The sequence below is a fragment of the Tauraco erythrolophus genome, chromosome 8 (assembly GCF_009769465.1).
Source record: "Tauraco erythrolophus isolate bTauEry1 chromosome 8, bTauEry1.pri, whole genome shotgun sequence".
Taxonomy (NCBI): Eukaryota; Metazoa; Chordata; class Aves; order Musophagiformes; family Musophagidae; genus Tauraco; species Tauraco erythrolophus.
In genome coordinates, this window is record NC_141472.1 from 26136192 (window position 1) to 26161851 (window position 25660).

Below are 25660 nucleotides of genomic sequence, written 5' to 3' on the forward strand. Positions count from 1 at the left end.
GAAATGATCTTGTGAAGAATTTGCAGCAGCATGTAAGACTGTTGAATTGTCAGTAAAGCCAAAGATTTGTGGGATTGGGGTTTTTTAGTGGGTATGCGGGGGGGGGTTTCAGTACACAGATCCTAACTTGGATGTACAAATGGACGAAATGTAATTTTAGTAATTTCGTAAAGACAATCAGAACACAGAATCACAGAATGTTAGGGATTGGAAGGGACCTCAAAGGATCATCTAGTCCAATCCCCCTACCTGAGCAGGACCACCTAGATCAGATCACACAAGAACGCGTCCAGGCAGGTTTTGAACATCTCCAGAGAAGGAGACCCCACAACCTCTCTGGGCAGCCTGTTCCAGTGTTCTGTCACCCTTTCTGGGAAGAAGTTCTTCCTCATGTTTAAGTGGAACCTCCTATGTTCCAGCTTATATCCATTTCCCCTTGTCCTATCATTGGATGCCAGTGAGAAGAACCTGGCTCCATCCTCATTACAGTCACCCTTTACATATTTATAAACATTAATGAGGCCCCTCCTCAGTAGCTGGCTTTTAGAAAAATAAATTCTAATTTATTTAGAGGTATTATTTATCTCCTAAGTAAAATAATAAAAAATGAGGACTACTTGAATATTTGGATATTTTTAAGCTACCATCTTTCTCTCTGAGGTACCAGAGAGTCAAAGGGACAGTTAAGAAATAAGGAAGGAACTAGCTTTGTGTCAAAACCATATGACTGTTTGACAGAATGTCATCAAATCGGTGCTCTAATTTTAATTTAGGTTCATAAGGAAGTCCTGTTTTGCACATAGTGAAAAATATGATGCAATGCCTGAAACAGAACACATCTGGCTTCGTTGATTAACCCAGTGCTTGAATATCTGAAGCTAGCGTAGGAGATTTTGCTGAACTAAGCACATTAGCCAAATCTGTAACAGTTTTGAAACACAACTTGTACTAAGCTAGATTATGCATATCCATTAACTGTGCAAATAAAAATATGAAAAATTTAACTGCAACTTTTAATATAATATTTAATTATGCATTAAAAATGATTGGTCCAGCTTTTGCTGGTACGTACTCGTTATGTTCTGGTAGCAAATCTTTAGATTCATAAGGGCCGTAAACCGAGTGATTCTGAAGTTTCTCAAAGAACAGTATGTCTTCCAACAACAGAAAACAAAGTATGGACAAAATGTTCTTAGCAATGTCTCCTTCTACACTAGGGCATAGATGTGGTGAAGAAGAATTTAAAAATGGAAACCATATGGTTTGATTCTGTTCTCCAAAGTCAGTATTCTGCTGGATTGAATAAATTTCTTTATCAAGTTTTCGTAAGGGAACATTTACCCATAATAAAATAGCAGGATTAGAGTAGGCTATCACAAGGACTAGCAGTGTTGTATTGATAATTATTTTCTGAAATTTCCCTTACTGGGAAATTAAAAATTTGATACCTGGAAAAACTCCCTGTGTTTATCTAAGCTTAAAAGGGAGCAAGAGCTTAAGGTTCAGTACGCCACTTTCCCAAGATGCAGCAGAGGGAGGGAGGTATGGGAGCCAGATAAAAACCTCCTGTACTGCTCAGGTAGTTTTGGGATCCAACAGGAGAGATTTCTGGGGCTGATTATGTTCCCTTGGCTGTGCTGTTGGCTTACAAATGCCCTGAACGCTGGAAGAGTGGAGAGGTATGAGAGCCAACTGTACCAAGTCAGCTCTTGCTGACAACTCCCTTGACTCTTTTCCACAGTTACAGGGAATTTTCTTTGCTCTTTTTGCACCAGGTAGTATAGAGAAGCTGAGAACTGCAGCAGAGGTGAGGCCTTCCCATGGACTGCTCAGGTGCCTCCTCCTCAGTTGACATGAACAAGTTGGGCTTCCACACACTCTACAATTGCGATTTACGTGTCCCCACCACAGTCTATGTTTTGAGTCGTACTGTTCAAAGTAGAATACACTGTGTTTGGGGAGGTGAGGATGCTGTCTTAAAAGTTGCACATCACTGATTTTCAGAAGTCAATGTTTGTTAGGTGCATTTATTTAGGGTCATACTGAAGGATAATATTATTCCCTTTGAAGCAGGAATTCACTGCATTTAGAGCACGTGCAAGGTTCCCACTGACCATGTTGCACACTGAATAAGACCATGTTTGAAGAAGAAGGTTATTTTTGTATTCCTTTTTTAAAACTGATTTACAGACTAAGCATCCCCACCTGCTTGTTCTTTTAGGTGTTACAATTAATATACAGGAATTGCTTTGAAAGTATTTGCTTTATCCATTTTTTTTTCTAGTTATTTACCTTAGTCTAAAGTAAGGTTTATTTTGATGTGGATCCATTCAGCTACTGCAATATGTTTTAGAATTAACTGATCATGCCTTCTCACATGAGCCTCCTTGCTGGATCTGCCTGTTGCTTGTGATCCCTCTTGTCTTTGGGTCACTTGGTGAGAATATTGGCTCCCTACCAAAATTTTTATTTTCAGCCAAGTTCTCTTTCCTTTCACAACTCCACCTGATAGTGAGTTCATGTTCTCAGAGCCACTTCTATGTTATGAAATCCGTGCCTGGTTTTACCATGTGATTCTGGCTCTTAGAAACAAAGAGCATTCCATGAAGGGCGGTGATAAGATGCTAAGATGTAAAAATTAATCTAGAATAAACACAGAAGATATGCAGCACTGTTTCTGCATAGCAGAGGAGTTCTGACAGCACTGCAGTAATGCAAGGGAAAACAGCAGGATCTTTAGGAATGCTCTCGTTACAGCTGGACTGGACTTATCTGAAGAGGGAGCATACAAAGTTCTGGATAGTTCCAGATGGAGGACCTAAGCAGCTCTAAAAGGCAAGGACTTTGCATGGTAGCAGAGGTCCTTCAACGTCAGGTGGTAGAGAAACCCTTCACAGCACAAGCTGGAAGATAGCTTGAAAGCACTACAAAGGGAAGCACTATGGGCTTGGTGGTATGAGGTATATTATGTTAAGCTATTGTGGACGAAGATTTGAACAATTCATTCCAGACAACCCCTATCAAGCCTCTCACTGCCTGTTCTTATTGTACCTCCCCTAATGCACACACAGATAAGTTCTTTCAACACTCAAACCAGCACTTATGGCAGAAACTTCAAGCTACTTCATTCCCCATTCTTTGTCTTGCTCATGATGGCATCTTATCGCCCTCACATTTGCCAGTATGTTCGTTATACTAGCAGATGTACAAAGGGAGAAAAATAAACACTACTTCGGTTTGATCCATGTACTTAGTTTTCTAAGGACCCTTTTCTTTCATCATCACAGAGGTCATGAAAATTAGGCTTCAGAGATGTTTTCAATGTTGAAAGTATTCCTGGCTATTTGTAATAAATCTGTCAGTGTGATTATTTGTACTGGATTTGACTGTGTTGCTGAACAATGTGATTTTTTTAAAAGTGTATGTTGATGCTCTACTTCAAGCCTTCCACTTCAAAAGTATCTAAGACAAAGGTATAGTGCTGTGTTTTGACATTCATGTTGCCTGGCAGTAGATCTTCTTACAGCAGCTGAGTAGGTGGGATTAACCTTTAGTTTCTGCACAAAGCGTGTAGTGGGCAGTGGTAAGCATCATCCTAGCAAGTTGCAGTACTGCTTATCTTCCCAACTTGGCTTTTGAACGAGTTTCTTCTTTATCTCATATCCAAATACACGTTTTTATTGTTGTTCTGTACTATTAACGATACCTCATACACTGGTACACAGACTGTTACTGAACCTACCCCTTTTAATCCCATAACCAATGCACCCTGCAATTCCTTACCTACCTCTTACACAAACCCTCTCTTCCTTAATACATTAGAGGACATTGGTACAAGTGCTGTATAGAAAAGAGATGCAAAGCATCTTTCCATCTCCAAAGATACTTCAGACTAAAAAGAGAATGTGTTAATAGCACTCAAAAAAATCCCCTAAAACTCAAAAAAAAACCAAAACAAACCAAACCCACTCCAAACCTCACCTTCTTTATTGCTGCTGAACGTGCATTTGATGTTGGTTTGGGGAGAAAAATAATAACCTACTTAATCAGGAATACCTAGTTGCTTATCACCAGCCAGAGAAGCAGTTATTTCTCAAGATTAGCACTTAAACAATTTTTTTTTTTTTTTTTTTTTTTAAATTCAGAGTTGAGGGAATGAGCAATTCGCCAATCATTGTAGAAGTGGTTTCTGCCAAACACGAGATGTGCTCTGCCTTAGGTAGCAAGTCTCACCAAGCATGCAGTTAGGCTTTGGAGCAGAAGAGTAGCCTCAGCAGGGTGCTTAAGATGACTAGATGTGTGTCAGCTTTGAGAGGAATGATGATCTTCAGGCAAGTCCTAACACCGTAAACATCTTTGGAATATAAGCTTTCTCTTGCTTGCTATATTCCATTTTGTAAGCAGACAATACACATTAGTTTGCACCATGACTTTGATTTCTCATTGATTTCTGGTGGGTCTCGATTGCAGTTGCACCTAACAAACGGGCAGTTGAACACAGGAGCCTGTGTTATCAGCAGTATTAGGGCTGCAGAAATCAGGAGGAAGGAAGTAGATTTTCATGATGGTCATCATTTGAAGGAAGCACTTATGAGGAACTGCAAGGAGTGATTTCGCCTGGTATCAGACCACGTGATGGGAGCAAGGAGGGATGGATCCCTCTGTCCAGGCTGAGGTGGGGTGAACTGCATTTCTGTGCTTCATGGCGTGAGTGTAGGGCTGGCACTTGGGAGGAGTATTCACAAGGAAAATCGTAGGAGAAACTCTGGTGATAGCTGCTATTGTTATACTGGTTCTCAGAATCATTCCTAGACTCGTACTGCTGAAACTTCTTGAGAGTCTTCCGTGGCAGCTGGTTCTTTGCAGGAGCTGTGCTATGTAGGACAGTGAATTAAATACTAGTCGTCTTGCACATCGGAAGATGGTCCATGAAGCAGTTGTAAAGAACAGACATGCAGACACATGTTTATGGGCTAGTGTGTGTCAGTGGTGGGCCAGCGCAGTGGATAGCCACCCCTGACTCCCCCTACTATGACCAGTCTGGCTGAGGGTTGCAGCTACTTTGTTGACACAGGTACCCATGCTGGAGTTTTTCACTACCACCACTTTCTACGCTTTCAAGAACTGAAACAGTAACAGGGACAATATTGTCCTTCAGGTGGACAATATTGTCCTTCAGGTATCCTTCCCTACAAGTGGTTCTGTAGCTCTTAACTTTAAGAAGCTTAGGGAAGCTGATGGAGCATGGAGAATGCTGGCCATCAAATACGGTGCTGGGTGCAAGCGACTTGGGACACAAGAGTTTAGTGGATCTTGAAGAGCACTGTCTCTGAACAGTTTGCCTCTATCATTTATAACATATACATTTACCCTCCACTCTGAAAAATTATGAAGAAAGTATCAGAAGTTTTGACTTACGAGGTATAGGGCTTTCTAAATGGAAAGATACGTTTGGAAAATAGTGGCACTAATAAGGAAGTACCTGCTGCAACTATTAGGCATAATTTCTGTTGCTCTATTACAGCTTCTAGCATAATATATTTAGGTATGCTCTGATTTTCCTTGTACATTTTGAGGCTATAGATGGATAGTTCTATTTTATATCAGTGTAGATGCTCACAGTTCCAGATACAACAAGGAAGCCAGCACCTAGTAGCTAGTGTCCCAGGTTTATGCCCTTGCAACTGTTTGAAGCCATATACAGTAACTCATTGAATAAACAGAAGATGCTAGAAACTGGTCATAAAAGTGGTAACTATACTGAAACATGTATTTAAATGTTCTTTAGGGTGAAAGTACTTTGTAAATAGGCTTCACCCTTGAGCAGGTATCACTTTGTAAGTGAACAGTTATTTCAGTACTCTTAACTAAGTAAACTTAACTTTATTTGTTAAGCTTTGTATGTATTTTGAAGATCTTTTAAGACAAATACAGCTACTGCAGAGATTGAGTTAGTTGTCTTTTGAAATAATACCTTTTTGAAATGATATTTGCTCTGTTGAAGTTATATTTAGCATGCGAACTGGCAAAACTTCATTCTTCCCCAAATTACACTTTCTTATGCTGATAACATTTCTTATAATTTTTCAGTTCGTTTTGGGTTCTTGTACAATGATAAAAAATGGCTTTATAAGTTATATGAGTTTATAAGTTATAAGTTACATTATATTCTCATGTGAAAACAAGCTCATGTTGCATCCTTTCTCTCTTGTATGAGATGCACTGTTGACAAGTGAACAGTGGAGGTTGCTGTAAGGGACTTGGGAAACCTGTGCTCCGTTTGCAGTTGGTTTCTTTAAAAGTGAAACTGGGATTTGACTTCCAAGAAAAATTGCAGGTTTTCACTAGCAGCAACAAATTCCACTCTAAATTTAATGCAAAAAACTAATCTGATAAACTTTGCAGAGCACTTCAGAGGCAGTGATCGTTCCTATAGCTGGGATTGATGTCCGCCTGTTTCCCAGGCTTAATTGCTCCTAGATCTCTGGGTGCTTACCTTTGGTCTGTATTGAGAAGCTGAGGAGGAGGCAATGAGTGTTTTGGGTTTTTTTGTTTGTGTTTTTTTGTTTGTGTTTTTTTTTGTTTGTTCATCTTTTGTTGTTTGTTTTTTTTTTTAAAAAAAAAAAAAAAAGAAAATGGAGACTTTCCTGAAAGAATCTTTTGGTTTTAGTTGAAATTGTTTACACTTCAATTTTCCATTTTAAAACCAGAAAATTCTTTACCACCTTTGCTGATCAGCTTTCATAAATCTGACTTGTGCTTGTCACCTTTCAGAACAGAGTTTTTAGTCTTTTTCATTGTGTGGGGAAGAGATAGCTAAGTATTTCTCCTTTTTTTTTTTCTTTTTGTTTCTTTTTTTTTGGTTGTACCATGTTAGTTAGCAAGCCTAGCACTGACAAGGCAGTTTGTCTGCTTTATCTGGTGTATATACTGAGAGAGTCCAAGCTTATGTCTAATACATGGTTTCTTAGATGTACCAGGATTTTAACTGTGTTGCATTCTTTTCTGTAAAGAGCACTTTTTCTCTGGCTAGTTTTGTGATTTTGCTGTGCCACTGAGAACATAGAGAGAGTAGAACAAGATCATACTTGAAATTGTAGATCTTTTTTTGTCACTTCTATGTATGTATGAGTTTTCATTATATAATTATATAGTCTATATATTATTCTATTTTGTTAAAAACAAAGGGTATTAGAATATAAGATAATGTGAATTGGGTATTTTTTGTTTTTTCTCATTTTCCTTACATATGTATGATACATTTTAGGTATGGGAAAATTGTTTCCACGAAGGCTATTTTGGATAAGACAACAAACAAATGCAAAGGTATGTATGTTTGCCTTTATATTACATTCAGCTAAAAGTCCGAATTGATTCTATAAAATACACTCATGTTGAATTTTAAGTGCTTTCAACTCTTTTTTTTTTTTTGCCATTCTTATTCCTAAACTAGTCTTATTCTTGCCCACAGTCAGTGTTTCCAATACATTCGTTTCCAGCGGAGCTGGCAGACGGCCTGTGTCAGTGGTGCAGCCAAGCCAGAGTGAAGCTGACATGCACAGTGCTGGCTGGCAGTTCGCCTCTATTTTAAACACAAAAAAGGAGTTAAAAGCAGTTTTTCCCCTTTTGCCTGGAAAAACTAGGGGAGCTTACAGAAGACCATTCAACTGTACTAAGCATCTGAAAAAATTATATATTGTGGGAATCAGCTCCATTGATTAGAGTAGTTTAAAGCAGCACTTAATTACATGTTCCAATCCTCTAATTGTGTTTTGTTATATGCAATTGAATGTATTGCGAGCAAAGAGAGGGTTCGTTTTCAACAAAGTAATTGCAGCTGGAAAAAAATATTAGAAGTCCTTCAGATAAGCTGGATACATCATCAGTTCACTGATTTTTATCACTCATTGCAATTACACTGAGATCATATCCCAGCAACGTGCATGGTGGGAGAAGATGTGGGTAACAGACACTGAAATATCAGATTTCAGGCTTTCTTTTTTACAATTAGGAGGATAATTTCTAAGCAAAGCGAAGTGAGCTGCTTTAGCAATGTTAATAAGCATAAAGCTCATGAATGAGTGTAAAGCTGATAGAGTCAGGAGAGGAGAGTTCATCATTAATTGAGGTGCAGTTTTTGTGCAGAACTTAGGAGCAGTGCAGGGGCATAGCTTTTTAGCTCCCCACCTTAAGCAATTAAAGGGATGCTGACAGGTCAGAAACAGAAATTTTTAGAATTTTTTTTTCCCCCAGCTTGTATGCAGATGTCATCTGCCTATATTGTGACTAGGAAAGAGCAGGTGCCCTTTTCAATTATTTTACTTCATTAATACCTGTGACAGTACTTAACTGATTTATTCTGTCCATTCTTCCAGTTCCTGGAGACTTCAGTTGCTCTGTCAGTGATACAGAAATTCTCACATTACTGTTTTAAGAGATTCAAGCTGACTTTTCCAATATAGGTTTTGAATCTTGCTGGTGAAAAGTGGTAACTAACAGCCTGTTGTAACAATATACAGCAAGTTAAGGCTCCAGGAAGGCTCACTGCGTGTCATTGAAATTGCAGAAGGAACATAAGTAGGCAGAATGCAGATATCCAACTGGAGTTTAACCAAAAGATTGACAACATCTTTGGCTCTTGCCAAAAAAACACACCATGGGATTTAAACTAACTGGAGCAACAAGTAATTGAGTTTGTTTATCATCTAGAAGATGGTAAAGCCGGCTTTGATGGCATGCTTGGTATCAGTACGTAACTTGGTATTGCCCTCTGCGGTGTGGTGGTGTTGATAACCTGGGCAGTTGGCATGGAAAGCTAGTTTTGGGTATGGAAAGCTAGTTTTGCCTTGGCAGCACAAAAGTTGATATGAGCTAATTCACTCTGTTTCATGTCAAGATTTAACAGTCCACAACACCACATGTTACACAGAACAATATGCTGCTTTCTTCAGCTTCTTGGCAGGTTAAATAGACTTGCACCAATGTACAAGGCTGCTTGAGTTGTTTTTCTTAAGGACTTTGAAGCTGATTCAGTGCAGTTATACCTTTACACAACCTTTTTGTCCTCAGTATAGGCGTACCGTAAGAGAATACTATTACTTTCTGAAGAAATAATTCCGTTTTCTACTCCTCTGGACCTTTTTTTAATTTTTTTTTTTTTTTAACCCAACTTAGACATTAGAGTGGGATTTCTTTAATATTTGAGGCTGTTCACTGGTGAGAAGGAAGGATGTTGAAAAGTGCAAAATGAGGTTTGATTTAACATCTAGGGGAAGTAGCTTCCAAACTGTGACTGCCTTTTGGTTACACTTGAGCATCCAACTCCCAGGTTGCAATAAAATCCCAGCATGTAAGGTCAGTGTCTGTAAAGGCCAAAGTGTATTCCTCTTTAGAGGTCCTGGACTTCATTAGCTGTACGTTGTTGTTCAGAATAAGACGAAAAGTTACTGTAAATATATGGGAATTGTTGTAATTAACTTTGGATTTACTTTAACATTTAAAGATTGCATTATATGACATAGAAAATGGTTTCAGGACAGTTTTTTACGTTCTGGTTTCAGTAACCCCAATGGAGAAAACTCACTTGATTTCACTGAAGCTGAATTTTCACTCACTTATTAAATTTAACTCTTTTCTGTATGTACAATGAAGTAATTAACTCACAAAATATTTGGTTATGATGTAGTAGATATGTACCTTTTAAACTAAATTCCTCTCCTGGTTTTGAGTAAATGATGTGTAACTTAGAGGCTTATTGGTCACTTACTCAAACTGGACTAAGAATTTAGTGTAGAAAAGTTAACAGATTAAGCTTTACTTGGTGATCTCTATGAAATAAGCTCATGATGTCACATTTGCTCTTAGAAGATACATACCAGATAACACAAAACAAAACACCATACTATTTGTTAGCAATTTGGACAAAATCCTGATAAAGAGTGGACGTGGAAATTGGTTTGTTCCTCTAGGGTAGATCTCCACGAGTTCAAGGTTGAACAAATTTGGTAGACTTTTTTTTGGGACTACATGAAGAACTTTGGAGTTCAGATTGGCCCTCCTCACCAGCAAGAAAGTTGTATTAAATAGCTATGCTAGTAGCATATGAACTGTTTGATTATAAGCTGGTTGCTGTCTTGTTAATGAAATATGTTTTGTATTTCAGGTTATGGTTTTGTTGACTTTGACAGCCCAGCAGCTGCTCAGAAGGCGGTTTCTGCTTTAAAGGCTAGTGGAGTCCAAGCACAGATGGCAAAGGTGAGTTAAAATAACCAGCTCATTCCCGCAGCGGGTTGTGAAGATGAACAAGCTTGTACGTTAGCAGAGCATCAGCAATCTGCTGAATTTTTAAGTTGCAGGCCCTTCACAGAGAGCACAGTCCTCAGGCCAAATGATATATTAAGGTAATAAAATGAGGGCTTTTGACTTACATATCCCAAATCATCTCAACTAATGAAATAAAGAAACATAGCATGATAAAGTCTCCAAAGTCGTCTGGTTGGATTTATGAATTTATTCATTATGCTGTTTTTCCATTGACTTCACCAGAAGAAAGATTAGTAGTAAGTTGTAAGAACTACAGCAGGTGTAACAGTTTAAATGCAACATGTTAATTCCTGGAACAAGTCAATAGCTGAAATAGTTTATAGCACAAAGATATGAAAAATGTTATGCATTGCCTGCTTGTTGTTTCTGAGGTTAGCAGCCTTGCAATTTGGGGATACATTTTTTAATGGCAAAATTTAACCTTCTGACTTTGTCTTCAGCCTTTCTAGTATATTTTCTGTTACATAAGTAAAATTTAAATCTCAGCATTTATAATAGAGGTCTTGAAATTCTTAGCTAACTCTTTGACAACCTATTTCTGCATGAGGGCAAACCTAAGCATTATTAAAAAGAAAGAAATATGATCTTTCTTCTTTTTCTCTCATTTTTACTGATCCTTGCCTCTGAATCAGGCTATTAGCCAAAAGTGATCTTTAGAGCAGTGCTCTTTCAGCATAAGGTAAGTTTCTCAAATGTCTAAAATCAGGGAGATGATACATTAGTAACGATTTTGTCATGCGATTCTTTTAGATCAGATGGCCTGGTTCCAACAGAGTGCCAGGAACACTATTACAAATGTATTAAATAAAGAAAATATTACCAACATATTCTGTTGATATAATTTGTGGTACCTCTTTAAGCAAAGTTTTTAGAGCTTGAAAATTATATTCTAATTAAAGAAAAAAAAATCCAATAATTAAATGATAATCTCAGAGACTTCTTTTTAATAAAGTAGTCTGCCATAGATCTAGCAAATCTTTTATAGTTATCCATTAAATACAGATTTTTTTCAGATGAGATATTTTCCACAGCTTCTCAGCTGAGGAGAACAGTTAATCTAACAACATAAAATGGCTTTGGATGGATTCCAGGGCAACAAAATGGAAACCATATGTTTCATACTTAATGCATGTTTCATTACAGCCATGACACAAACATACATGCTTACTGGAAAACACTTGGGTTTTGTTTTTTTTTGTTTGGGTTTTCTTTTTTTTCCCCTTCCTTTTTAGAAGGCTTTATGTATGCTTAACAAAGGCCTTTTAATTAAATGTTTAGTTTTTAGGTAATCACTTTAAAATATACACCAGATTTTTCATAGCCTCTGTCTGCCATCTTATGGATATGATATCTAGGTAGAAGGGAAGAAAAGAGAATGTGAAGTCATGTAAATTCATTTTGGAAATGAATTTTGATGTCTGATTTAATTGTCTTCTTGAGTAGATGGAGAAAGTCTAATAATTCACTATAGTAATCTAATGAATAGTTTCTTAATTTTTTCCATAATGTATTTTTTTGACTCATTTCCTCTGACAGTTAGTTGCAATTGCTAGTATTTCTTTCTGTTAGCATTAATGGAAAAATGTGCGCTGTAATACCTGACGGTTTTGACTTTTTTCTGACACTATGGCAAGCCTGGTGATCTGTGGGACATCTGTAACTATAAAGTTTGCATTCCAGTGATACTTGGTTCTGGTTCTTAGCATGGAAAGAGTGTTTGAATTGTTTAAAAAAGTCAATCCCAAAACCAACCCAATAAACAATACCACAACAAACAGTTGCAAGTGACTAAGAGTTTGAGTTCTTTGATTTTTGTCTATTTTGAGGCATCAAATTATTTTTTTTTTCTGGGCAGTGCTTCTCTCCTTTTGTCTAAAAAATCCTGTTTCTACTTGGATACTCCAAACTGGGAATTACCAGTCACTTATAGCTGTTTTGGCAAGTTTAGCAAATCAGACTCTTCACATGCAAGACAAGTTTCCTTGTGTTTGTGTACTTAATGTTTTACCCTTTCGCGTTGTTACCATCTGAAGCAGTCTTGTTGCAGTGAAACTGTTCAGGCTTTAGCCTGAAAGTCACAGGGAAAGATCTGGAGGACAGTTTCTCAGCTGTCTGGCCAATGGATTTCCTCACTGACCACTGCGATTGCTTCGGTTCCAAAGAGAAATAAATGCCTCATTGGCAGGACTTGTCCCTGGGAAGGTGTTGTCACTATGCTGTGCCCAGGCTGTCAGCCAGCAGCACGGCTCCGCAGCGTTCTCGCCCACCTCCCAGATACGGTGGTGGTCCCTGACCTGCAGCAGCTGAAGGGGAAGGGAAATGTTGTTGCTGAAGCCTGTTCTGACTCTGGCTGCTCTAACCCCCTTTTTGCAGTGTCCTGCTCTAGCTGTATGCTGGAGAGTTAAAAATTGCTCGTGTCGGCAACATCATCTGCAAATCCGAGTTTGGTAGAAGTGGTTCAGATTATACGTATTGAAACTTTTGTTGTTTGCTTTGCAGAGATAACTTCAAATATTTGACTTTAAGTTTTTCCTCTCCATGGGTTAAGATCATGCTGTTCTCAGTGGTCTGCTTCCAAATTGACCTGGCTCCAGAAAATACAGTCTTGTCCACTGTGTTTCGGCTGTTGTGGAGCAGATTGGGTGGGCCTGGGGCCGAGGCTGAGTCGTGGCTTCAGGCCACATCCTGCCAGATCTCTTCTGGGGAGGTCACTGTTTGTGGAGAAGCAACCATGTGGAGAAGCGGTATTGGGGCCGGTGCTGTTTACCGTCTTTGTTGGCGACATGGACAGAGGGATGGAGTGCACCCTCAGCAAGTTTGCTGAAGACACCAAGTCATGTGATGTAGTCGACACGCTGGAGGGAAGGGATGCCATCCAGAGGGACCTAGACAGGCTGGACAGGTGGGCCTGTGCAAACCTCATGAAGTTCAACAAGGCCAAGTGCAAGGTCCTGCACGTGGGTCAGGGCAATCCCAAGCACAAGTACAGGCTGGGCAGAGAATGGATTGGGAGCAGCCCTGAGAAGAAGGACTTGGAAGTGCTGGTGGATGAGAAGCTCAACATGAGCCGGCAATGTGCACTGGCAACCCAGAAAGCCGACCGTGTCCTGGGCTGCATCCAAAGAAGCGTGGCCAGCAGGACAAGGGAGGTGATTCTGCCCCTCTACTCAGCTCTTGTGAGACCCCACCTGCAGTACTGTGTTCAGCTCTGGAGCCCCTGACATAAGAAGGACATGGAGCTGTTGAAGCGGGTCCAGAGGAGGGCCAGGAAGATGATCACAAAGCTGGAGCACCTCTGCTATGAAGATAGACTGAGAGAGTTGGGGCTGTTCAGCCTGGAGAAGAGAAGGCTCCGGGGACATCTTCTAGCAGCCTTCCAGTACATGAAGGGGGCCTACAAGAAAGCTAGAGAGGGACTTTTGACAAGGGCGTGTAGTGATAAGACACAGGGCAGTGGCTTTAAACTTTAAGAGGGTAGATTTGGATTAGATCTAAGGAAGAAATTCTTCCCCCTGAGGGTGAGGCACTGGAACAGGTTTTCCAGAGAACTTGTGGCTGCCCCATCCCTGGAAGTGTTGAAGGCCAAACTGGATGAGGCTTTGAGCAATGTGATCTAGTGGAAGGTGTCCCTGCCCATGGCAGGGGGGTTGGAAGTAGATGATCATTAAAGTCCCTTCCAACCCTAACCATTCTATGATTCTGTGTCTTGGGAGATGTCATGATGATAGCGTCAGCAAAAGAACCTCAGTGTCAGAACATCGCTCAAGAAACATTATGTCTTCAGTTACTCTGCTCTTTCCGAGATTTGAATTGGGAATGCTTGACTAGGATGAAGCAGCTTGGGAAGTGTTCTGTGCTGGTTAACAGTATCTTCCAGTCAGCGCTGAAACAGAAATGCCTGCGACGATGCCTGTTGGTCAGATACTGCCACAAAGAGGTTACACGAGATGTTATTACATTGCCGGGGGATGAGAGTAGCTTTTGGACGGAAACTTAAAATGGAAGTAATGGGCTATTGCCCCTCTCCTCTCTTCACGTTGAGTATTGCCAGTGTTCACTCTTGTCTGTTGTCTTTTTCAGAGTGTGCAAGTGGCTGTGGAAAGGGATCAGGAGATGATGTTAGCTGTAGTGGTAGCCGGCTTGTTTCAGAACCTAGTACAAAATCAATAGCTTATCTCTGACTCTAGCGATAAGGTACAGAATGAGCAGATACATGTCTTGCAAGAGTACTGTAATTTCTAAGCTAGTTAGTGTCTAATTTGTATTCTCATTAATTTTAATGTATTGGTTTTTTTTTTTAAATGTACTTAGTTTATTGTCCTTGCTCCTAGAGGAGCACTTTGATAGTAAATCAGTAATATAAGTTCAAAAGCTCTGATTTTGCAGAGCTGTGCTTTCTTAGGTGAGATTAGTAGTAGTATTGAAAAGCTCTGCCCATTGTCTTTGTTAGAAAAGTTGTTGCGGTGGCTGTCAGAATGAATTTTGAGAAATGTCTCTCTTCTCTTCCCCCCACCCCACGGGTGAAATCAGTGAGGTAACTGTAGGTTTCTATGCTGTTCAGAGCAGATAGCAAATGACTTTGTACAGGAAGATAGATGCACACAGAAAATCTACTGTATATTGGCATTTTGAACAGAGGTTTAAAAAACTGAGAATCTGTAAAGGATGTTTTAGCGATGCTGAGGTCTAAATGCTATGGAGATACGAGTCTCCTAAATCGTTATAGATTTTTGACCCTGAACTTAACATAAGGCATTTGAGTCTGTGTCAGACAAAATTGTCTCATCAAACGGTAGTCAACTAAGTTTTAACTGTAGTTACTGAAGTAACTGTATTTCAGATGATTGGAAAAGTGGCGCTTTTAAGTGGAAAGTTGAATTTAATTCTTCTGGACATAAACTAATGTGTAAATATAAGAGGTAAAAAAGAACTACTGAGTAAGAATGGTTAATAAAACCCACAGTTCTTCTCATCTTTCTATCTAGCAAACTTAAGCCAGGAGGAGAATGATTGTGTTTGCAGCCCAGATAAAGTCAGGTAGAGAATATCTATATTGTAATGATAACAATATAGAGCTGCACAAGCCAGCTAGAATACCAGCCTGGCTGTGGCAGCTCAGAGTTCCTCAAGGGCTAAAGGACTTCTTTCCTGGCGTGGCAGTGACATTTGTATAGCCATATTGTCTAGCTCATAGTAAGTTAACAGGTTCCTGAGATAATATAGTGAAAGGTTTATATCTGCTAAAACTGTTCTATGTCTGGAGTTACCACTGTTTGCAAAGAGCTTATAATGTACTTTGGGTGTCTCAAGAAGGATTAAGATATGTTCCAGTGTTCTCACAATTGTCCTTAAAGTTAGTGGTGTCCTCCCTGTAAAATGGTTTAACTGTCCAAGTCCAACACAATTGCTATAGACCAATGAGCCTGATCCTCCAGACTTCGTGTTGTTGAAGACCTTGCCTTCCTTCATGTCTCCTCTGTTCTCTCTCTCTGTTCATGAGAGTTTTTTAGTTCTTATGTACAACTTTGCTGTAAGATTTCAAGATAATTTATAACTTAAACAAGTGATATTCATTCTTTTCCATTTTATGTTTTCCTTTTCTTTTTTCTACTGAAGCACAAATTTACCTTTAGTAAACATATGCTGCTTATAATAGAACCCATGAAAGTTCTCCATGGACGTGGAAGATTTCGGTGGTCAATGAAACTCGTTAATTTGAGCCCAGGAATGCTGTTCCATGTACTAATGTGCGTTTTTGAGGGAAGACTCATTGTTTGTCCATTCAAATATTTCCCCACAGTTGCACATTTTTAGGACTTAGGGCTTCAGATTCATGATGTTATAATTTCTTCCTCCTTAAATGTGTCAGTGAAGTAAAGATTTTAAGTACGCTCCTGCCTATATTGTATTAGCTCTCCCATTAATAAATCACTAACTATTTTCAGATATTTTAGGCTTGTGCAATCTTCAGAATTGTTTCTTGTTCCAATTGTGTCAAAAGGATGCCTGCGATAACAGTGCAAAGTATATTGTACTATTGTACGTCGACTCTTCCGCCATTCTTAAGATAGAATTTCCATTTTCTGGAGTGGTCTGTTGGCCCTCAAAACAACAGACCGAGCTCTCTGAAACTCATTACATGGGGGTGGTTTTTAGTTTGTGATAAATATTAACCCATTTTCTGAGTCAAGTTGATCCTCCAGAACCCAGAGATGAAACGAATTTGTAATCTTTGTATTTTGTACTAATGGTTACAAAGGCAGAACTGTGAAGCACTGTCCATGTGCTGGTAGCTTTATCTTTCTTTTTAATTAATGTCAATGCAGGAGCATTTTTATTTTTTTTATGTTCTAAACTTACTTTAGGTGAATTTTTTTCCAAGCATACGTGAGGCACTGGAACAGGTTGCCCAGAGAAGTTGTGGATGCCCTATCCCTGGAAGTGTTCAAGGCCAGGTTGCATGAGGCTTTGGGCAACCTGGTGTAGTGGAGGATTTCTCTGCCCATGGCAGGGGAGTTGGAACTAGATGATCTTTAAGGTCCCTTCCAACCCTAACCATTCTATGATTCGGAAAAGATAAACTGTCGCACTATAGAAAGTGGGAACTGCACAGCAGATATGGGGTTTTTGGGAGGGAAAGGCTGCTTAGCCACTTGTCCTCATCTCTGTGACAGGAATTAAGACTTTTCCACAGCTATTAAACATAATGTATTAAAGACAGTCTTCTTTATGTGGCTGGTGAAGAACACGTTTTTAAGTCAGCAAAAATGAGAAACAGCTAACTTTTATGACTTATAATAATGTATTACTTTTTGTACTTGTCTTCACTGCGGCAACCTTCTGGAGAATTAAATCAATTTTCATTCCTGCAGAGAAAAGTAAGAAAATAAGTTTAGGTTACCATGGTAGCTAGTGCACTTAATCTAACTAGAGAAGGTAGGCATTTTACAGTTTTTTTTTGTTCTGCATCTGGGCTTCTGAATGCCAAAGAACAGATGACAGGCAAACAGGAGCTAACTCAAGCAGATTTTTCTACAGCAGTTTTTAGTGACAGTCTTGTAAGAAAAGTTTTCTTTTTACCTATTTTGTAGTACTTTCTGTAGGCAATAGTACTAAATTCTACTGTAATAAGCTGTTTTAAATAAATATAATCAATTTTCCTTCTCCTATTTCCTAAAAGTTCTTAAAAGTCATTATAAAATATATGGAAGGTAATCCAAATTTTGCTTTCTTTAGGGGCTAAATGACCATCACTTCAAGAACTGCATTTGCGTTAAATAAGACAGTTGACAGCCGCTTCCATTGAGTGCACAGCTGCAGCCCACAAAAGTGTTATCTCAGTTGCTAAGCAGTGCCGCGGGTTGTGCAGACAAGGGTCCAGTGCCCTGTTATGAACCGTGGTGGGCTTATTCAGCTTTCTGTTGGAAACAGTGGCATCCGTGAGCAACATGCAGAACTCTCAGAGAGCGCCTTGGTGCCCTTCTAGCAAAGACGAAGCAAGAATACCAAGGAATAAAAAGAGAACGTATGATTGCAGTGATAGTCTGATTGCAAAGTTGAACACAATGCTTCTTGTAGTTAAAATTTTTTTTTTCATGAAGTTCTTATTCCTCTTTGTAATACAGATGTGCCTGTGAAAATGAATTAAAATGTTTAGGTTATTAATCATATGTAATGTTTATGCAATTCTGGAGAACAAGCAAAGATTATGGTAGTGATTTTTCCACTGAATTGTCTTGTTAACAGTCTGTGGTCAGATGGTATTAAAACTGTGGCTAAACCAGACATATTTCAGTGAGACACAGGCCAATTGTAAATTTTAAAGTAGTTTCTATATGAAGGCAGACAAGCATTTAATCCCTTCCCTATCAGCCAGAGGATCTTCCATGCTGTGAGCAGTGCCTAGTCACATGTTCCTGAATGGCTATCTGTTCGCTCTGACCTTACGCAGAGCAAGAGAAAACAGATGTCTTACTGTTTTGCCAAGTTTCTTGCTTGCAATTTAGGAACAGTTCCACACGCACAGGGAGGTTTTTGTTAATTTCTTTCAGATGACGGTAGAGCATTTTGCATGATGTAGGACTCCTGATCACCACTTTTCTACAGAAATGAGCGTTAGTAGTTGGTTATTCCTATCCCTTTTATGAGAAACACTGTAAGTTGTAGTCAGCTTAAGTTAGTGCTGTAGGTGCTCTTTAGGAGTAAGAAGCGCGTTAATCTGCAAGAGATTCTGCGTCAAAGAGTTCTGCATCTTTGTATTACTATGTTCTGCTAGAAAAGTTCTGGCAATGTGACTAAAGGTGTTTGAGAAAAGACAGATAGGAACTTGCTGACGTGAGTTACTAAAAATAACATTTACTAGTTTCCTCGCTAATATGGATACTTAGAGTAGCCCTCAAATTCCCTGATATTGCCCAAAATCTGCAAATATTGAGCACTTTCAGTGTCTTTCAGGACCTGCTGAAGGTCTTGTTAACTGACGAGGCCCTATGTGAAATATGAAGACTCTCCAATTAAGCCATTTTCCTAAATCGTGTAGAATTGAAAAAAAACCCACCAACAAACGTCAGTGATTCAGTGGTTTATATTTTAATGTTAGCTTGCTATCCTGAGTAGGAAGCTTTCCACTGACTTTTTGGTCATTCCCATAAAACACTACCAATAACTGAAAGAGAGTTAAGATTTGTAAGGTGCAAGCAGCTTATATGATTTCATGGATTTTAAGAATAGGAAAAAAACCCTACCTTTTGAAAGCATTTAGATCGATTACAGTGTACAGGCAAGGTTTGAGCTGAGTCGCTGTGGTTTTTTTTTTTGCAGATGATTTTTTGCTGAATTCCAGAATAAAAATTAGAAACTTAGATATCAAAAGAATTGTTTTTCTCTTCTGAAACAAAACTGTAGTAACCATGTGAATTAAACTATGGTGAGACAAGTTTTGATAAGGAAGGAAGGAAGTCACAGAACTTAATGTGTTAAACTGCCGTTTGCCAGAGAAACAGAGAGACGAGTTAAAAAGTTTATCTCTCTCCTAACTTCCTGAATTTTTAACTGTTTAACCATTTTCCATGCCAAAACCTTGTATAAAAGCAAACATCTGTTTGTACAGTGCCTTTTGTGTAAGACAAGATAACGATGGATGGGGAGTCCTAGTTGTGATTGCCATTTGGAAGTCAGCTTGGAAATCCAGAGTGTTCTAAGGGAAAGGAAATGGCTTGCTGCTTATCAGCTCCCAAAACATATCCAGATAGCTGTTTTAAGATTTTAGTGGTCTCCTGGAGATGACAGAAGCTGCAGTGATGTAAGTAATTAACAGGAATAGAGGAGATGTTTTGCACATTAATAGGTATAATTTTTCTGCTGCTGAACTGCATAAAGCTCCTAATGCACTCTAGAAAGAATTCAGTCTTGCTTTACGTCTACCCCAACAATATTGTCTTAGTATTGTGACTGAGCTCTTTTGAGAACCAATGGCAGTCTTTTTTTTTTTCCTGCAAAGTGAAGTGGATTAAATTAATCTATCCTGACCTAATTGGACTCAATGATCCTTATGGGTCCCTTCGAGCTTGGGATATTCTATGATTTGTCCTTATAGCTGAACTGGTGCTGCTGCCCAGGGTGACTGTGCGTTTGCACCTGCAGTGCAGATACAACCTTGGTGCACTGTGGAATGTGTTTGTTGGCATATTAACTATTTTTTTTTTCTGGGAGAATTACAGTTGAATGAAATTTCAACTCGTATTCCAGAATTTCGGTGTGACATCTTTAACTGTTGGCTGCTTTTTTGCTCTTCTCCCATGTCTGCCACCTTTACCAGTTCTAGCTATGGACATATGAAGAAGTATCTTCAAACTTCTTTTTCCACTGTGGTCAGTGTGTCCCATCAAAGGATCAAAAGCAGAAATATCTGAATCCCTGGGAGTATTCGAGCTGTAATAGACTGGCATAGGAAAGTGGTCAGGACGGCAGAAGTCAGTCCTTTCCAGTCACCCATTCAGCACACACCTTACAAAACCCAGTTTGGTTCCTAATACAAAGTACAGGTTGTTTCATGGGCTTTAAGTTAAATTTTTCCATCACAAAATGCTTTCTGTTCAGAGAATACAGTTTCCTTGGAACAGTTTCCTCAGATGCACTTTTTTTTCTTCTCCATTCCTAAGGGATTTGCAGTGTGGGTTACTGCTAAAGTCACTAATACTCTTTCAAAGTTGAGCATTCCCTTCTCTAACAACGTTGTTCCATGATTTTATGATACGAAGTTTTCTCTGCTAGGTGGATAGGTACGCCCTTCCCAGTGTGTGTGGAGGGAGATCTTCATGTGTTACAGTGAATCGCAGTGGATCTTTGTGTCCCTTTTGGCAAGGAAAGCTCATGATCTCTCATCCTGAATACATTGCCTGTATAATGCAAAAGTGTGGTAACCCCCCAGGCTGGAATAGCAGCCTGAGAGAAGGAGGGGAATGTGATCTCCCCAGTTACCCGAAGAAACCAGATTGCCCTGACTTTCTGCAATTGACTGAATTTCCTTCTCTATTAGGTGTTTCTGAATGGAAGTGTTTCTTTTTTGCATGTAAATTACATTTTTGTTAGTGTGAACAAAATGGGGCCTTCTTTAATCTTTCCAAATGTTGTTAGGTTTTTTAATGAGAATGTTTTTATAATATAATTCAAACTTTCTGTTATTATAGAATAAAAACATCAGCAACTTAAATGAAAATATGCAAAGGACCTGATTTTCCAGATTGTCTACTGTTTTAGGTTATTTAGGGAATGTTAGGGTATTTGTGTGCAATATATTTTACAGCTTATAATAAAAAGTGAAAAATCCAAAACTTTTCCTTTCAAATAGAATTCGGAGTTTCAGGAAATTATGCTATAGCTACAAATGCAATTTTGTAATGCCCATGGCTAAAACCTCCTATAAAGCTTTTGCTAATAGTGTTCATTAAAGAACGAAGTAAGCCTACATATTTCAAGGTGCAAAACAAAAGTGACAACTACAATCTAAGTAACTAATTTCCTACCTGAGGAAATTTGAACTCTATGTCAAAGATGTAACTACTGTAACATAAGTTTTCCCTCATGAATTGAACACTGCCCAGCAATGAATATTAATGTTAGCTCTGGCCTCTCAGTGAATCCATTTTTCTTGTCTTCTCTTTCTGCTAATTTTCTAATATGAAAGAAAAGTCAGGTATTCTAAGATAATTTAAATTACAAGCTTCCATAGGTACTGTATAGATTCAGTATCATTTTGAGGGGAGGGTATTCTCACTAGATAACACAGGGAAAAACATGGATGGTAGTCCAGTGCCATTTGTAATGGACTGTAAAGGGACTGACTAGGATAAAACTTGGGCAGTGGGAAAAGTTTGTGTTTTGTAAGGTATGGGGGATTTCATTGTAGCTAGGAATTACGGTCATATCAGTGGCAGAACGTGTAATGGTAACATATTTCCCTTTTATCGGTCCTTTGATGCTGAAGTTTCTCCAAACCTTTACAGAAAACTTGAAAGCATTTTCTAAATGAATATAAGACTTGGAGTGAAAATGCAAATAGTGAAGATCCATATGCATAGAATTTACTTCTCCATTTTAAACTTTCATTAGTTCTTGGAACATGAGAATTCCCTTCTGTGCCCAAAAGGTGCGACTTCCCCCCTAGCCCCTGCTCCTTTTCTTTTTTTTTCCTAGGGAAAACCAACCCCAACTGAGAGGTGATATCCAGGATAGCAAAATTATTAAATGATGCAATGCGCTACCAAAGGTACTGAGATGTTATAAGGACATAAGCTTATGGACAAATTGATGTCTAATTTGCATAAAAAGGTATCAGCACCCATACAGGTGTAATCACTTTAATAAATGCTTTAATTCCAGTAGGAAAGTGTTGTGGTTTTGTTTTTTGTTATCTAGTTTGCTTCAAACTTCCCTGTAAGTCAGCCCTCTTGTTCAGAATGAAAATAAGCTTAGGACTATGCCAACAAAATTTTCTTTGTTTCAGATCATATCATTCCTAATGCCAAAACAGTTCTACTGAATATAATGCATGCTGCAGAGGCTTGTATCTGTACAGGGAGCCACAATGACGACATTGAGGTTTTGCACAACTGTAAGGGCCAAGTTATATAGATCTGTGTAGATTAAGAATGTATTTCATCGTGGAGCATGGCCAGCAATTAGCAGTATGAGAGGGATGCAAGAGAAGCTCCCTAACCACAGCTAGAGAATCTGTAGACAAACACTGGAAACAATCAATTTCAACAAAAATATTTCTTTGATTGAGATGGAATTTTGTGGTGCATACATAGATCACACAAAGTAGATAGCCTAAGGTCAGGGGAATGGCAAAGACGTGACTGCATTTGTCTCCTCCCTAATCACTCATCTCCTGGCTGCCCTTCTCTGTCATATTGTTTGTTTCTAGAGAAAGTTTTTGGAAGACTTTTTTTGTATTGTCTGAATGCACAATGTAAAAGTTTGATGAAAACTCAAAAACGTTCATGTATGGGAGAAGAAGGCAGTGTACCACTCACTTCTGTGTGTATCAGCCTACTCTTGTGGTAATATTTTGGCAATGTTCATGCTCTTAAATGTATTGTCTCCTTTTTTCCTGGTATTATTTCCAAATTGTCAGTCTAATCTTTTCTCTTTTTAATTTACTTCTGGCTCTTTTTAGCTCTTTCCAACAGTCTTGTATTTCCTTGTCTGCTAATTTCTTTCCTTTTTCTTGTTTATGCTTTTTTATTTTTCTTTCTGAAAAGTCTTGAAACGAAGTTGTAATACGGACTATAAACTGGTCAATTATTCACCTTTATCTCGACTTAAAAATGTCATTGTCAGCAGTAATAGGAGAAGGGGAGCTTTTCTTAGGAATGCTGTATACAGTGACAGAAGATGGAGGTCACTAATACTAGGGAAGAGCAGCCCTTAGAAAGGGGCCTGAGAAGTAAAAATCTGTACCAGGAATAATATGTAATTGTCGTTATATTTTCTATTCAAAATGTCTTTCCAGTGGCAACAATAACAATTGTTTTTATTTCTCTTTCAGCAACAAGAACAAGATCCGACTAACTTATACATTTCCAATTTGCCGCTTTCAATGGATGAGCAGGAGCTTGAGAACATGCTTAAACCGTTTGGGCAGGTTATCTCTACGAGGATACTGCGGGACTCAAGTGGGACAAGCCGTGGTGTTGGCTTTGCAAGGTACTTCAGTGGTGTTAGCCATGATGGCAGCTTTTCTCCTTATTTTAATTTAAAAGGCAGGAATAGGAGGAAAAGGCAGAAATTATTGAAAATTATCAAGCTTTCAAGGAATAGAGAGATCTAAATGGAGATACCAGAAGAGTTTTGTTAATCCTCTGTTTGGTAAAGCAAATACGGCTGTGTCTCATCTCACTTTGATGGCTAAATCTTAATCTATTGCTCTCATTGGATGACTGTCTAAAATAAGAGTTCACTCTCCACTGCTTCTTCCTCTTTTTTGTACTTCTTTCTTCTCTATCCCTGAACCAGTAAGCAAGAGTTATGCAGTGCTTTACAGAAGCTTTTGTGACATTTCTGGCTTTCGAGGCTTGAATTGGAGACAACAGACCATAAGAAAGACCTCCTCCTCCCCCCCTCCCCCCAGTTTTTTTAAAATTTTCTTTCTTTTTCTTCATTAGTTGCTCTGAGAAAATCGAATCAGGGCTTTGAATGTCAGCCCTTTGAATTTTCATTAACATATTGTCATCTGGGAAAGAAAATATTTTTATTCACTTACAGTAAATCGCACCTTAAAATATTTGACAGCTTGGTCAAGTATCTCTCCCAAATCAACAAGAACAAATATTTTCCATAAATTAGTAGATACCTCCCAAATATTCTGTCCATGTAAGTCTGCCTTTTCTCTAGTTAATTCAGTTATTTGTTCTGGAGTCTCTTCTTCAAAGCCTTTTCTGTGCCTTTGTAATATTTTTCTCTCTCTCATTAAGTCCTGCTTTAAACCTACTACAGCAATCAAAATTTGGAGGCTTTAGATTGGAGATTTCTATCATCAAACATAGGAGCATGCTTTAAGCAAAGAATTGAGATTCTCAAAATATGTTGTAAATCTCTGTTAACAGTCAAATTCCAGTAATTTAGATATTCAGCCAATATTACAGTAGCCCTATATTTGAACAAATAGTAAAATCTAAAATTAGTGCACAGAAAAGAACTGAAGAAATTGTATCTCCTGATGAAGCCAAAATTTTTAGGGATTGATTTCCCTGTGAGTTGGCTATGGGTAGTTCACAGCACTGTGATTTTTGGTTTTATTATTTTAAATATCCCCCGCCCCCCCCCCCCCCCCAACAATTTGTTTGCTTGGAAGACTGTCCAGTTTCAAGAAGGTGCAACAAAGGAATAAAATTAGAAACAATGGAATGATAGTGTTTTAAGAGTGCAAAACCAGCCAGTTTGGTTTCTACCAAAATTTCTTCCCGTCCCCTTTAAATAAACCAGTAAGCATTTGTAATATTTTTGGTGTAAATTTAATTGAACATTTTTTTCATTCATACACTTGTATTTTTTTCATATAGGCATATGCATAAGTATTTGAGTGTGAGCTCCATACAAGTATACACATAATGTGTGTATGTGTTTTTAAATGACATGCGAAGCAGTATGTATCCAAAAGTTTTATTTACTAATTTTGGAAAATACTGATGCTTGCTTAAATGCAGCTTTCACTTTTTGGTACTATGAAGGGCAAAATCCATTAGCACTAAAGCTAAAATTCAGTAAACGTTTTTAATTTATTCAGTTGTTGCTCCCTAAACTTACTTACCAACTCTACCTTGAATCAGCGGTGTTTTAGGAATGCTTTTATTCTAATATATCTGGAAGAGTTTTAGAGTTGCATGTAAAAATCCAGATGACTTGTGTGTATCCAAAACCTTGCTTATATTAAAGACGTTAGAAGAGATTAGTTTTAAAGTATTTTCTCGATAGGTTCTGTATTATATGTTACATTTTATATATATACATAAATGTGAAGTTATTTTCATATACCTCTTTTTTAATTCACATACATATATTATACATAGTTTATAGAATAAGCTGTTGCTGTCGTATCTAATCAGAATTTCTCCCCTTCTGCAAGGAAGGCTAACAGTTTTGGACAAACGTTAGTTAAACTTAAAATTGTCCAAGAAACATGTAGATGTTAAATAAAGATTTTAATTTCTTGCCTTTGGAAGCATTTTATTAGGTTAATATGGGATAATATATTTTATCAAGTCCAGACTTGAGTCTGAAACTAAATTACGTTGTTTGTTCCATGTGAGACAAAAAAACCCCCACACGTTTCTTT

General features: G+C 38.4%; 1 protein-coding gene across 2 annotated transcripts in view; it reads left to right on the plus strand.

The window, feature by feature from the left end:
• The window catches only part of RBMS1 (RNA binding motif single stranded interacting protein 1), a 96487-nt gene that overhangs the window by 47119 nt on the left and 23708 nt on the right, over positions 1-25660 (plus strand). For both annotated transcript variants that reach the window (XM_086616186.1, XM_086616187.1), the window contains exons 3-5: positions 7268-7326; positions 10163-10254; positions 23375-23532. In XM_086616186.1, the coding sequence (XP_086472312.1) occupies positions 7268-7326; positions 10163-10254; positions 23375-23532 (309 nt within the window). The remainder of the gene's footprint in view (positions 1-7267; positions 7327-10162; positions 10255-23374; positions 23533-25660) is intronic.